The 12,025-nt window shown below is 34.0% G+C and overlaps 2 protein-coding genes across 2 annotated transcripts in view; both read right to left on the bottom strand.

The window, feature by feature from the left end:
* LOC106681832 (uncharacterized) overlaps positions 1–1,010 on the bottom strand; it is a 23,379-nt gene extending 22,369 nt beyond the window's left edge. Inside the window, exon 1 of the mRNA XM_067049754.1 lies at positions 891–1,010. Within this exon, the coding sequence (XP_066905855.1) occupies positions 891–899 (9 nt within the window). The 5' untranslated portion in view covers positions 900–1,010. The remainder of the gene's footprint in view (positions 1–890) is intronic.
* Positions 1,011–3,583: 2,573 nt separating this feature from the next.
* LOC106681834 (uncharacterized) lies at positions 3,584–11,867 on the bottom strand (the record flags this gene model as incomplete). The annotated part of the gene is given in 4 exon segments (XM_014422366.1): positions 3,584–4,007; positions 7,793–9,043; positions 11,427–11,586; positions 11,812–11,867. Coding segments are annotated over 4 exon segments (1,850 nt in total), but the record flags the coding sequence as incomplete, so codon positions are not given.
* Between the last annotated feature and the right edge of the window lie 158 nt (positions 11,868–12,025).

Genomic DNA, 12,025 nt, shown 5'->3' on the forward strand with positions numbered 1-12,025 from the left:
GATTTGTATTTTAGTAGTTCTCCATAATGATTTGTCAGTGGTATTTAAGTTTTCTGTTAAGTTCTGGAAATTTTGTATTCTGTGTTTTCTAATTTCTGCTTTTAGTCTGTTAGTCAATGTATTGTAATGAGTTTTGTCCGAGGGATATCTTGTTCTGTGCCACCTCGCTCTTGCCCGGGGTTTTTCTGTTAATAATTAATAAAACTTTTTATGTTCATTGGTGAAGTATTGTTAGTGATAGTAGTTCTTATCGATCTAGAAAGTATTTCGATAGCAGAGTCAATCTGTTCTTTTGTTTTTAATGGAATTTTTAAGTCAAGTACGTTTTCAAGATCAGTCCGAAAAATTTTCCAGTTTACCTGTCCTGTAACCATTGAAGTAGGAGAGGGTCTAGGAATAGGATTAGAATGGATGTGAAGTAGAACCGGGCTAAGATCTGAAAAGAGGTCATCTAAAGATTGAATTGTGGATTGTGATGTGGGTATTTGGGAAGTAACAAATACATCAAGGATATCGGGACATTTATTTTAAGGGATGTAGGCCAATAAGTAGGATTTTTAGGAGAGAGGATGGAGTAACTATTGGATGTTGTTACTCGGGAAAGAGTCCTACGACGAGTATTGGACGTTCTGCATCCCCACTGTTGATCTTTGGCGTTGAAATCTCCTCCAGCAATAAATTGCAGACCAAGGGACCGAAATAAGGAGTCAAGATGGCTATAGGAAAACACAAAACTTGAAGAGGTATTTAAGGTTGTAAGTGTAAGTCCACCGCTCCGGATATTTCCATTAACACTTTCGTAGCCCAAATCCATCTTAATATAAGAATCCAATTATCAAATCGTAGTAATAAAAAAATTAATTACACAGCGCATTTTTGGCATTACTTACTGTAGACATGTTGAATTCTCTATCTTTCGGATACTAAGGCAAATACAGTAACGTCTAATAAGTTCTCTTCGCTACTGCTAGGTTAGAATAAACGTTTCTAGAGATTAAACTATATTAACATTAAACTATCACATGTGCTTAACAGAGCTAAGTTATTGTTATAGTAAATTATTGTTGTTATGGAGTAAATTATTTTTAAAAAATCAAGAAAACTAAATTTTAACGCCACCTCAAAAGTTTGATTTTCACAAGAATGTTTATTATAAATTGCATTAAAAACTAATTAAAAAATAATTATATTTGATCTTGGGATCTTGTTTTGTTTTTATACGAGTTGTAAAAACTTTGTAAAATTCAATAATTTTTGTGATTTCCTCTGTTACGTACTTCCTCTCTGAACCTACTTGGCATACTGTTTATAATGCTGAATATCATCGCTTAAGAGTGGCAATATTGCTCTGAGTTAATGAAAATTAAGAGGCTGCCGAAAGTGGTCAAAAAGCCTTCTCTGCAATGGGAAGTGGCAGAAGTGAATTGCCCAGGTTTTCAAGCTATTGGTGAAGAACCCTTCCTCTATGAGGTCGTACAGGATCATCAAATAGAAAGAAACCTAGGCCAATTATGGCCCTGGTTTGAGGGATGTACTCATCTATATTTCTTCAACTTAAGGAACTGCAGTAAGATTACTATTACTAACTATATGGGGTCTTGAGTATATACCGTCTGGCACCATCCATTGCCTCTAACTGCACTGAAGGGAGAAAATACCGTGGCTTATGGGTACACACCTATCCCTTCATGTTGTTAATAGACACACTACAGAGAATGCTTTTTGACTAACATCACCAGCCTCTTGACTTTCAGCAACTCAATTTACGGGATAAAATTCCTTGGGAAATCAGTGATATTATTATCAGTATGTCAAATAGGTACAGCGAGGTAGTGCACAAAAGAGGGAATTACACAAATCATTAAGTTCCTTTAATTTTCTTTATTCGAAAAAATTAGCAGATTTTTTCAAGATTGTTTGAGATTGTCTTACGGTATTTTTTATTTCCGAAAATCAAATTATTATGATTTATAAAAATGATTACAATTCACTATAAAAAAAATTTAATTTCATTGTTTTATTTTTTTTATACCCCTTTTATAAATTTTCCCAAGGTCAGATACAATCTTATTTATATTGATTATTAATGTATATTGTAATAAAAATTCTAAAGAAAACAAATCATACACGACTAAAAATATACCCATACTCATTTCATATCAGTGCCACAATTATAGTTATTGTAAATAATTAAAGTAACTTTAATATGGTGTGGCTAACCATATTATGTGAAAATATAAATAAAAAATTAAGAAGTACAGTAAAACTATTTATTTTAAAAACTCATTTATACTTCTCACTGTACATCTTATGTTTCTTCTCTCTCTCTCTCTCTCTCTCTCTCTCTCTCTCTCTCTCCCTCCCTCCCTACCTCCCTCTCTCCCTGGACTGACTATCCATGAGCAACTTGAGATCCCCTAACTTATGGAGCGACTGACTATCCATGAGCATCTTGAGATCCCCTAACTTACGGAGCGACTGACTATCCATGAGCAACTTGAGATCCCCTAACTTATGGAGCGACTGACTATCCATGAGCATCTTGAGATCCCCTAACTTACGGAGCGACTGACTATCCATGAGCAACTAGAGATCCCCTAACTTACGGAGCGACTGACTATCTATGAGCATCTTGAGATCCCCTAACTTACGGAGCAACTGACTATCCATGAGCATCTTGAGATACCCTAACTTACGGAGCGACTGACTATCCATGAGCATCTTGAGATCCCCTAACTTACGGAGCGACTGACTATCCATGAGCATCTTGAGATCCCCTAACTTACGGAGCGACTGACTATCCATGAGCAACTAGAGATCCCCTAACTTACGGAGCGACTGACTATCTATGAGCATCTTGAGATCCCCTAACTTACGGAGCGACTGACTATCCATGAGCATCTTGAGATCCCCTAACTTACGGAGCGACTGACTATCCATGAGCAACTTGAGATCCCCTAACTTATGGAGCAACTGGTTATCCATGAGCAACTTGAGATCCCCTAACTCTAGACCTGTCAAAAGTCTTCTAATTTGTTGGTTATCGCTCTCATTAAACATCTGGAGAAATCAGTCCTTGGCTGAAGAATATGTATTATTGTCCGAACTTTTAATAATATCCCATATATTTTCTATGTATTTAGCGTCTAGCTGAGGGACTAGATATTTGAACTTAGTGTCTTCTCCAATAACACCAACTAAATTGAATTGTGCTTATATTTGATAAAACTATAATTCAGGTTTATCAGCTCAGAAGGGGTTATTTTAATTGTAACTTTATTTACCTCAGGTTGATCGTCGGATAACTGTTAGAGTTGTAACTGTTGGAGTCACCAATTGTAAGTAAAGGGATAAGAAGACACTAATAATCACTGGTTTATTTCACTCACATTCATAAACCGTGCACATGGTCACTGTGCACTATTAACCAGCTAGACTGTTACAAAGAGCTCCACTTGATTGTCAGTGCTGACTTGAATCAGCAATACTCGAAATATGAAATCCCTACATATCTGTTCTGAGACAAGCGAGAGATTTTCTCATTTTCTCTAGTTACGACTTAGAGAAAATGATTGCTCTGAATTCATTACCTTACGACTTAAAGACTTTTTTTTAATGTATTTTTTATTTGAAGTTTTTTGTTATTTTTTTTTTTATATCCATAGATCGATCTTCATCTTCCACATCCAGAGAGCCGAAATATTTTCTAAATCCTGTATTCGCAAACGTGTGCCGTTTCATAGGAACTTCGGGCGTTGGTTCAGAAATCATTTTATCAAAAATCGGCTTTCGACTGATTGTTACTTTGTAACTATCTCTCGAAGATTCTGTGGAAGGTGTTTTCGTTTCATGTCTACTAGCGCCAACATACTTTTGAATCATAAAGTTTGATTTAGTTGGATCATAAAAGTTTTTCGGTGTCCTTTTCATTGGTTTCAGGTAGCCGATGAAGTCGGGTTTCTTAATCCAAATGGTGCTCTTACAGTTCCTAGGACGTCCTCGGAAACCTTAAAAAGATAAGTAACATAAATCATTTTTATTTATCATATATACTTATAACAGCATTATCAACATAAAAAATAAGCAGATAATATGAAACCGAGTTTAAGATTCAATTTATCGTAAACGAAATGTAGCTGTTAACATTTTCAATTTAAGCTTAAGTAACGGTTCATTTAAAGGTAAAGATGTCTCGGGACTATCAAGTAATTATAGAATGCGAATTATTGGATTATGTTGGGGTGCGTATAAAGATATAGAAATTGGAGAAAAGAAATATAGTTGCCGGAGACTCCTAAGGCCGGGAAAGAAAGGGTAGGCGCTGCAATGCATGGGAAGAGTTGGGAAGCCGGAATTGCAGAAGAATTCGACGCTATTTTTTTTTTAAGGAGGGAGACAGGCTGGATGCTACTGGGAAAACAGTTCATGAGATTTCGCTGAAGCAAGTGACTTATGGATGAATTCCTGAGAGGACTAGACGAGACAGTTTGTCAGGTATACATGGACAACTTACTGGTGTTAAGCAAATCGGAAGAGGACCATGTGGACCATCTAAGGAGTGTGTCCATGAGGGAATTTGGCCTAAAGTTATCCAAAGAGAAGTCGGTGCTGGGGCAGAAGGACGTGAAAGAAGTGCGACGATTGGTAGGATCACCAGGGAAGGACGAATCGTAATGAATCTTTACAGGTGCTGCGACGGCGATATTTTCACTAGGGAATGAAGCGCACCATCCAAAACACCATAGGTATTTGTGAACTGTGCCTAACCACCTAATATGGCCGATATAGGAAGAAATGCTCGCTACAGAAGCGATTTAGTGATAGTTTCCAGTGGACTCGTTCACTTGGAGAGGGTACAAGTGGGTCACGATAGTAGACGTCTTGTACCAGTGTAATGGGTGCAGTACATTTATCAGTGTAAAGGGTTCGGTACATGTACCAGTGTAAAGGGTGCGGTACATGTACCAGTGTACCAGCTAGAGAAGGGACTCGAGCCAGACAAAGCGAAGGAAAGGGCGATCATAGCTTACAACTAACTACTCGAGGTTGTTTTTGGATTACGTGGACGTCGCAGGGACTATTGGAATACGGCGACAAGAGAGGACACTATTGCCGTTAATAGAATGGAACGTCGGAAGGTGCGGGCTAGTTAGGGCAAAATAGGGAGGGAGAAGCAAAAATGGGTGGCAAGGCAAAACCTAGTAGTCCGCAATTTGATGGGCCAAATTAAAATCGGGAGAATGGAACGGTCGGGACCGGAAAGGAGGAACGAAACTTGGAAAAGAGCTCCAGAGATTTGAGGGCCCATTCAGGGTGATCATAATCAGGTAACATAATGTCACCCTAGAGAGTTTAAAGGAACCAAGAAAACGATACAGCGGTGAAACCTTGATAGTGATTTTTCAGTTTTCCTTTTCTCGAGGACACTACAAGGCTATAACCTACTCGCTATTAATGTCTGTTTGAAAAGTCAGATAATGATGACTACCATGGAGGGCAGGAGTGGAGGGTTTAACGCAGTTTTTCAATTTCAGGCATTTTTTAAAAATATTTCTGGATTTAAATATCGTGAAGTCTCCTCTTCCCGTTTTAAGCTAATATTTCAAAAGTGATATAGGACTGTCGCTTCCCGGGGGTCTTAGCGTGGCATCACACGTTAACATAGGTCAAACCTATATATAGAGGATTACTACAGACAATAAATCAGTTTTCCTTTTTTTAATTCTTTCTCCAGACCTCCCGTAACTCTCTGAGTTATATAGTTATAGATATAACTATATCTAGTTATATATATAGATATGATACAATAGCTAACAAATTTATATAGGTGAGTAAAAATAAAATAAATAAATAAAGAGATTTTTTAGTTATAGAGAAAAGTAAAAAAAAAAAAAAAGCTAAATTAGGAAATGAGTGTTAAAAAAACCATTTTAAAATGGAATTAACAAGGGAGGAGAAATATGGCAATTAGGAAATGAAGAAAGTCAGAAATATTAGTTACGAGAGAAAGCATTTATATTTATAGAATTTTTGGTTTTGATGATAAGAGTGCGGCCACGTTAGATAGACAGGAAATTGTAATAGTCAGGATCGTTAAGATATAGCAAATAAAATTTAAGCTAAAAAGTAAAATTACATTAAAAAAAAGTATGAAATATAAAACTATGACAACCAAAAGGTCAGAAAATTGTAGAAATATATAGTAGGTTAAATAAATTTTGATGGAGGCAAGAAAATGGAAATGGAAAAGACTTACAAACGTTGACTGTAAAAAAAGGGCAGCTATTTTATATTCAATTTATTGTAATGAATATTTCTAAATTTGTTCGTTATTTTTTATCTTTCTTGAATGATGATTGTTGTCTCTTTTTGTTTTTAGCTCTGATAAAGACCTGAAATTCAGGTTGAAACGTCGGCATTTATAAATAAATTTCGTTTGTTTGCTGACCGCAGCCCCCGGCCATCTTATAACAGATATATAGATATGTAATATCTAGTATGTAATATAAGATATATACATATATAGATATGTAAGATAACAGCTGACAGAGGCCGTCGGGTGATGGACTAAGATGTATATATACAGGTACTGGACCAAATAAAGTTAATATTGTTTAGTCGTTCACAGAGTGTTCTTCTACCTAGCTTTTACCTTTTTATTACTAAGCCTCTTCTCGGCGTCACTTAACTAATCGACACATCATTACAAATAGAAAAAAAAGTGTTGACCGTGATTAGTTTACACCATGGTAGTGGCTGTGGCAGAATCTGTAATTGCTCTTAAAAAGACTATCCTACAATACATGTGAAAACTTATATATTAACTTATTTTACTCAGAATATTGTAATAATCAAAAATAATTTAAAATAAAATAAAAAGAATTTTGATAGTTTTAAAACTTTTTTTCAAATATAAAAGATAATTTGGGTTCAAATTAAGAACTTTAATAATAAATATATAATAGAATTTTACTTAAGTTTTATAATATAAAAGACTCTTAATCTCAGGGCGGGTTGCTAGGCAATCAGAAACAAATACTTTTACTATTAACACTTAATTAAATTAATATCTATTTTACACATGTATATATTTTTATGTATAACAAAACTAAGTTCACAACCTTCTTTTTTTCTAATGTTATTGTCCTATCGTCAAAAATGGTTTCCAGTCCTTCCAAACAGCTATTTCTCTCTCACAACAATCCAAACTAAAAGTATTTTTCTTCTTGGTTTTCTTCCTTTTTCAAAATGTCAACGCTGGACAGAAATTGATGAGGGCCTCCTCATCTTGGAAACATCCTTTCACATGCGCGCCCAAAACAACGAAATGCCCCTCCAAAACCAAAACCTGCCTCCATGTTCCATGTAAACATCGATTGTCGTACAACAGTTAGGGATTTTTGCAAATGATTTACTTTCTGAATATTATTCTTAATCACTATTTCTTGACTTCTATTTTTTCTTAAATTTACTGTATTTTCAATTATGATGGGAAGAGTTAAAATAATTTTTATGATATTTGAATCTGCTCAACATGGCCTTGATTCAACAGACTTGTTGACTGAAGAATACGTACCGCCATCTTGGTTTTGTTTTGACTCACGAATTTATTATGAACAATGAAAATTAGTTAGCTTGCTTTTTGGATAAACAAAACAAATGAACAATATTAAAATGATACATAAAATAAAACATTTCAAAAACTCTTTATAGATCAAAATATACTATTTACTCAAAAAGAGCATATTACAATATGTATAAGTTTTAATAAATAAAAATACTAGACACATACCTCTCATTTGAAGAATTTCTTCCATTGTCGTCTCCTTGGTATTTGGTCTTTTTGCAATGGATTTTTGGCGGGATTCATCAACACGAGACAAGTGGTCATCGAGAGCTTTGCGACGCTTCTCCTCTTCAAGAAGAACATCCTTTGGAGGTTCAGACTTCTTAACTTGCTCATCAAGCACTTGAATTGTGTGTTCTAATTGCTTACTGTACATTCGTTCCTCACCTTCACTTATCTGGTTTGCTTTTTCGTTGAGGTAACGCCATAGGTTTCTCTCGTACGGGGATTTCTGAGTCATATCTTCAAGGTACGCATAGAGCTTACTATATAAAGACGTTTTCATGAGCTCTTTGTCAACTGCTCTCATGAGACTGTCTCGCCTCATTTTTTTAATTTCAACTTGCTCTTCTCCAACACTTACTGAGTGCCTAATGTCGAAGTAGTTTTTCCAAAGAACAAAAATACTTTTCCTTTCCCTTTGCTTTTGTTTGACATATTCCGATGGTGAAGTTCTTCTAGGATATACCAGCATACTAAGCGCTTCTCTTATCTGTTTAGTTACAAATTGTTTTGTTTTTTCATAAAATTGGTCTTCTTTCGGTCCTTCTGTTTTCCCTATCGTCTGCCTCGACCTCGGCTCAGAACTTGTGTCAGAATCACCTGATAAACGAACTTTGTCTTGAAACATACCCCTGCTACTCTCTGAAATTCGTCTACTACTTTTTTTCAAGGTAAAAGGCTTTTCAGTTGGCAACACTGTTTCCGATTGCTTTAGTATTCCTTCTTTAGTATCCCAACCCTTGATATCCAAAAATTTCAATACACCAGCCGCGCTTGCAAGGTTTGCGGGCGATTTGGCTTTAAAAGATTTGGCTCTTTCTCTTTTTATTATCGGTGAAACAGTTTTCATCAGTTCCATATCCTGTTCTTTCATAGCTACATTCGTTTTGGCTAAGATCTTTTTCGGTTGTTTCCCCTTTGCTTCAAAAGTATTCTTTTTGATTTCCATATAAGTTCGCTCAATAATTTTTCCTGGCACAGTCTTAGTCTGCATTGGTTTGTATTCTCCAGAAAAGATAGGTCTTATTTTTTTCACGTTTAAAAAAGAAAATGATGTTTTTAGATCTTTTTCAACTTGTACAGGTAGTTTAGCAGGTAAAGATGTAGCCTTTTCACGATAAGTAATATATGGTGATGGATGTTGATGGGACAGAGATCTAGGTTTTTCTATCTTTATAGCAGTTACCATAGGAGCTGAAAAGTAATTTGTTTTAGTAGTTTGGAAATGAAAAATAAAAATGAGTTTATGCAGAAAAATAAAAATATAACAAGTAGTTCTATTCCAATGAGATGGTTTAATGAAAAGTTGACGCAAGTAGATAAAACAAGTTAAAGCCTGTTATAAATATTGATAGAATATCCCAGATTTGTTCCGCGTCCTTCTTTTCCTTGTTGGAAACTGTCGTAATGCAAGTGTGAAATTAAGGGATGGAAAGGGTAATAAGATACAATTTACTCAACTTGTAAAAGTTGTACTCACGGGATCGGTTTTGCTGGTGTTCTGTGAGAACTGACGAAACATAACCGTTCCCTGAGAAAGATAGCGTTCAAACTGAAACTTCTTTACCGGCGTTTACGACTCGGAGGGCAACGCTCTATGCTCTGAATTTCGTTTAAAAATAACTGGAAAAATAAAAATCGGACTTCCACATCATAAGTGAAGAAAATTTTCGGCTTTTCATTGTTGTATATTGACGCTACACCGAGATAGGCAGGTGAAAAGTGAAAAACAAAATAATGCCAGCAAGAAATGAGAACGAGTTTTAGAAAATTTGAATTAAAATACCTGATAGCTAAAAATCGGCATTGCATACTGTGAGTTAATTACTATATGGTCAATTGAATCCAGTTTCGACCGTAACAGCCCTCGTGAAAATCCCCCCAACATTTTATGAACAGTTACGATAATGTTTACAATACTTTTAACCACCATCCGAACCAACTCCTCCTTGATGTCTCATATGGTCAACTATCAATAAACAGGGAGTTTCAAATTTAGGTGACCAAACTGAAAGCAGGAATTAAAGATTTCAAAACAAGAAAAAATAACCAATTAAGATATATCCGTAAAAGTTTGGTTTAGAATATATTCACGTCTAGAGATTTTCATAGTATCTTTGATATATATTCCATGAATTATTTATCTTAGAGTAAATAAATTAACATAAGACCTAAATCTACTTTATTAATGACATGTAAATATTAATATTGATTTAATTAAATTATTTCAATTTCTCCAGACAAGGTAATTATTTATTAAATAAATCAAAACTTGTATCCTTTTTTGTCTCAACACTTTTTATTTTTCACCAGTCCAACGTTGAATAATAAAAATAAAAATAATAATAATAATAACTAATACCACCATAATTTTACATAAAGAAAACAATTTGTACAAAAGGAAAATACTTGAGTCAATTTATATATCAGAGAACATCAATTACACAGTTAATTTTAAAACAGATACTAGGAATTTATACCAACATTATGCAGAGATTTTAAGCAAAAGAAATGGAGAAATTTGTTACTATTTACAATTAAATGCAATATGGATTTTTGAGAATTAGAATAAATACCAAATTTAGACAAAAATGCAATTTAAAATAAAACAAATTAATTTTAAAACAAGACTGACCTGAGTGAGTGGGAGGTTATAAATGGTTTATTATATGGTAGTGAATTTGTGTGGATAATCTTATATAAGAAGAATTAAATATTTATGATTTTAAATTTTTAAAAAAATAGGTAACTAAACTTAAGCTTAGGTAAGCTTATTAATAATAAATATGACTCTCTAATAATTGACTTTTTAAATAGGCTTTTAATTTATAATAAATGAATGACCTGGGCAGAATAGCCTGCAAAAGTAACTCTAAATTAATGTGAGGAAGAAATTATAATTGAAGGTATGTTATATTATTGGTGATAATTTTGTTGTAATAAGTGTTAAAAATGAATATATAATATAAGCTGTTAAAAATGTTGATGTCCTTGAGGATGGCTAAAATGTCCGAAACGTTGGACTGGTGAAAAATAAAAAGTATTGAGACAAAAAAGGATACAAGTTTTGATTTATTTAATAATTAATATTGATATTAAACGTTTTTCAAAATGATCTTCCACAGCAGAACTTGCAGAACCACACTGGGTGTCTGTTATCCTCTAGATCTGACACCACAGAATATTTTTGTTTGGGTTGATATTCAACAAAAAGTCTAAGCAAGCTCGGTCGACAAGCTTAGTTCTTTATGAAGGGAGATAACTGAAACAATAATACTTGCCCAACCCCTTTCGGCCACTGCAGCTGTGTGAGAATGATACTAAGTAATCACTTTGAACAACATTTTATATGAATATTAATATTTAAATTCCATCAATAAAGTGGTTGGAATCTATATTTATTTATTCATTATACCCTAAATAATTGATAAAAATTTAAATATTTCTTATTTTGAGACCTTAATTCATATTTTCAGATAAAGTTCTTGATGCTGAAACATGCAGTGGAATATTATCCAAATCATATAAAATTTTAAATATAAATAAGTTACGTACATCGATAAATAATAATGCTTACGTTTTGGAGGAGGTATTGATACCGGTTCTTCAACTATTTCTTCAATAGATTCTATTCCTTCAATAAATTCTATTTCTTCGAATTCTTCTTCCAGTGTAGATTCGGTCGATTCTTCCGTGTAATGTTCTTCTTCCACCTTAGGTTCTTTTTTACTGATTTCCTGTACGTAAAAATATTTAGTTTGTAATTTATATATTTCTAATTATCTTGTCATTTTTCATAAAGAAAATTTTTTTTTCTAGTAAACATAAGTATACAAAAGCAATTTCCCAGTACTGCTACTGAACTTTACGCTGATACAAAAGTAGCAATCCTGCCCAGTTTTATCGACAAGATGATGAGATTTTTATAATTGCAATATTAACAATAATTTACTAATACTTACTTTAAATAATAGGCTGACCAATCTTTCAGCTTCGTCATGGAACTCGTTTCGAAAACCTGCTGCAAAAGTAACACCAAATTATAGGATGGCGGTGAGGGATAAATATTTCAATTGTTGAGCCGATGAAATATGAAAAATAAGCTTCATTCTGGGACCGAGTCCCCTAAGAAAAAAAACTAACATAAATAATCGCTTATGTCTAGGACATGGCTTA

Source organism: Halyomorpha halys, unplaced genomic scaffold (genome assembly GCF_000696795.3).
Source record: "Halyomorpha halys isolate HHAL.00 unplaced genomic scaffold, Hhal_1.1 Scaffold368.1, whole genome shotgun sequence".
In the NCBI taxonomy this organism is placed as follows: Eukaryota; Metazoa; Arthropoda; class Insecta; order Hemiptera; family Pentatomidae; genus Halyomorpha; species Halyomorpha halys.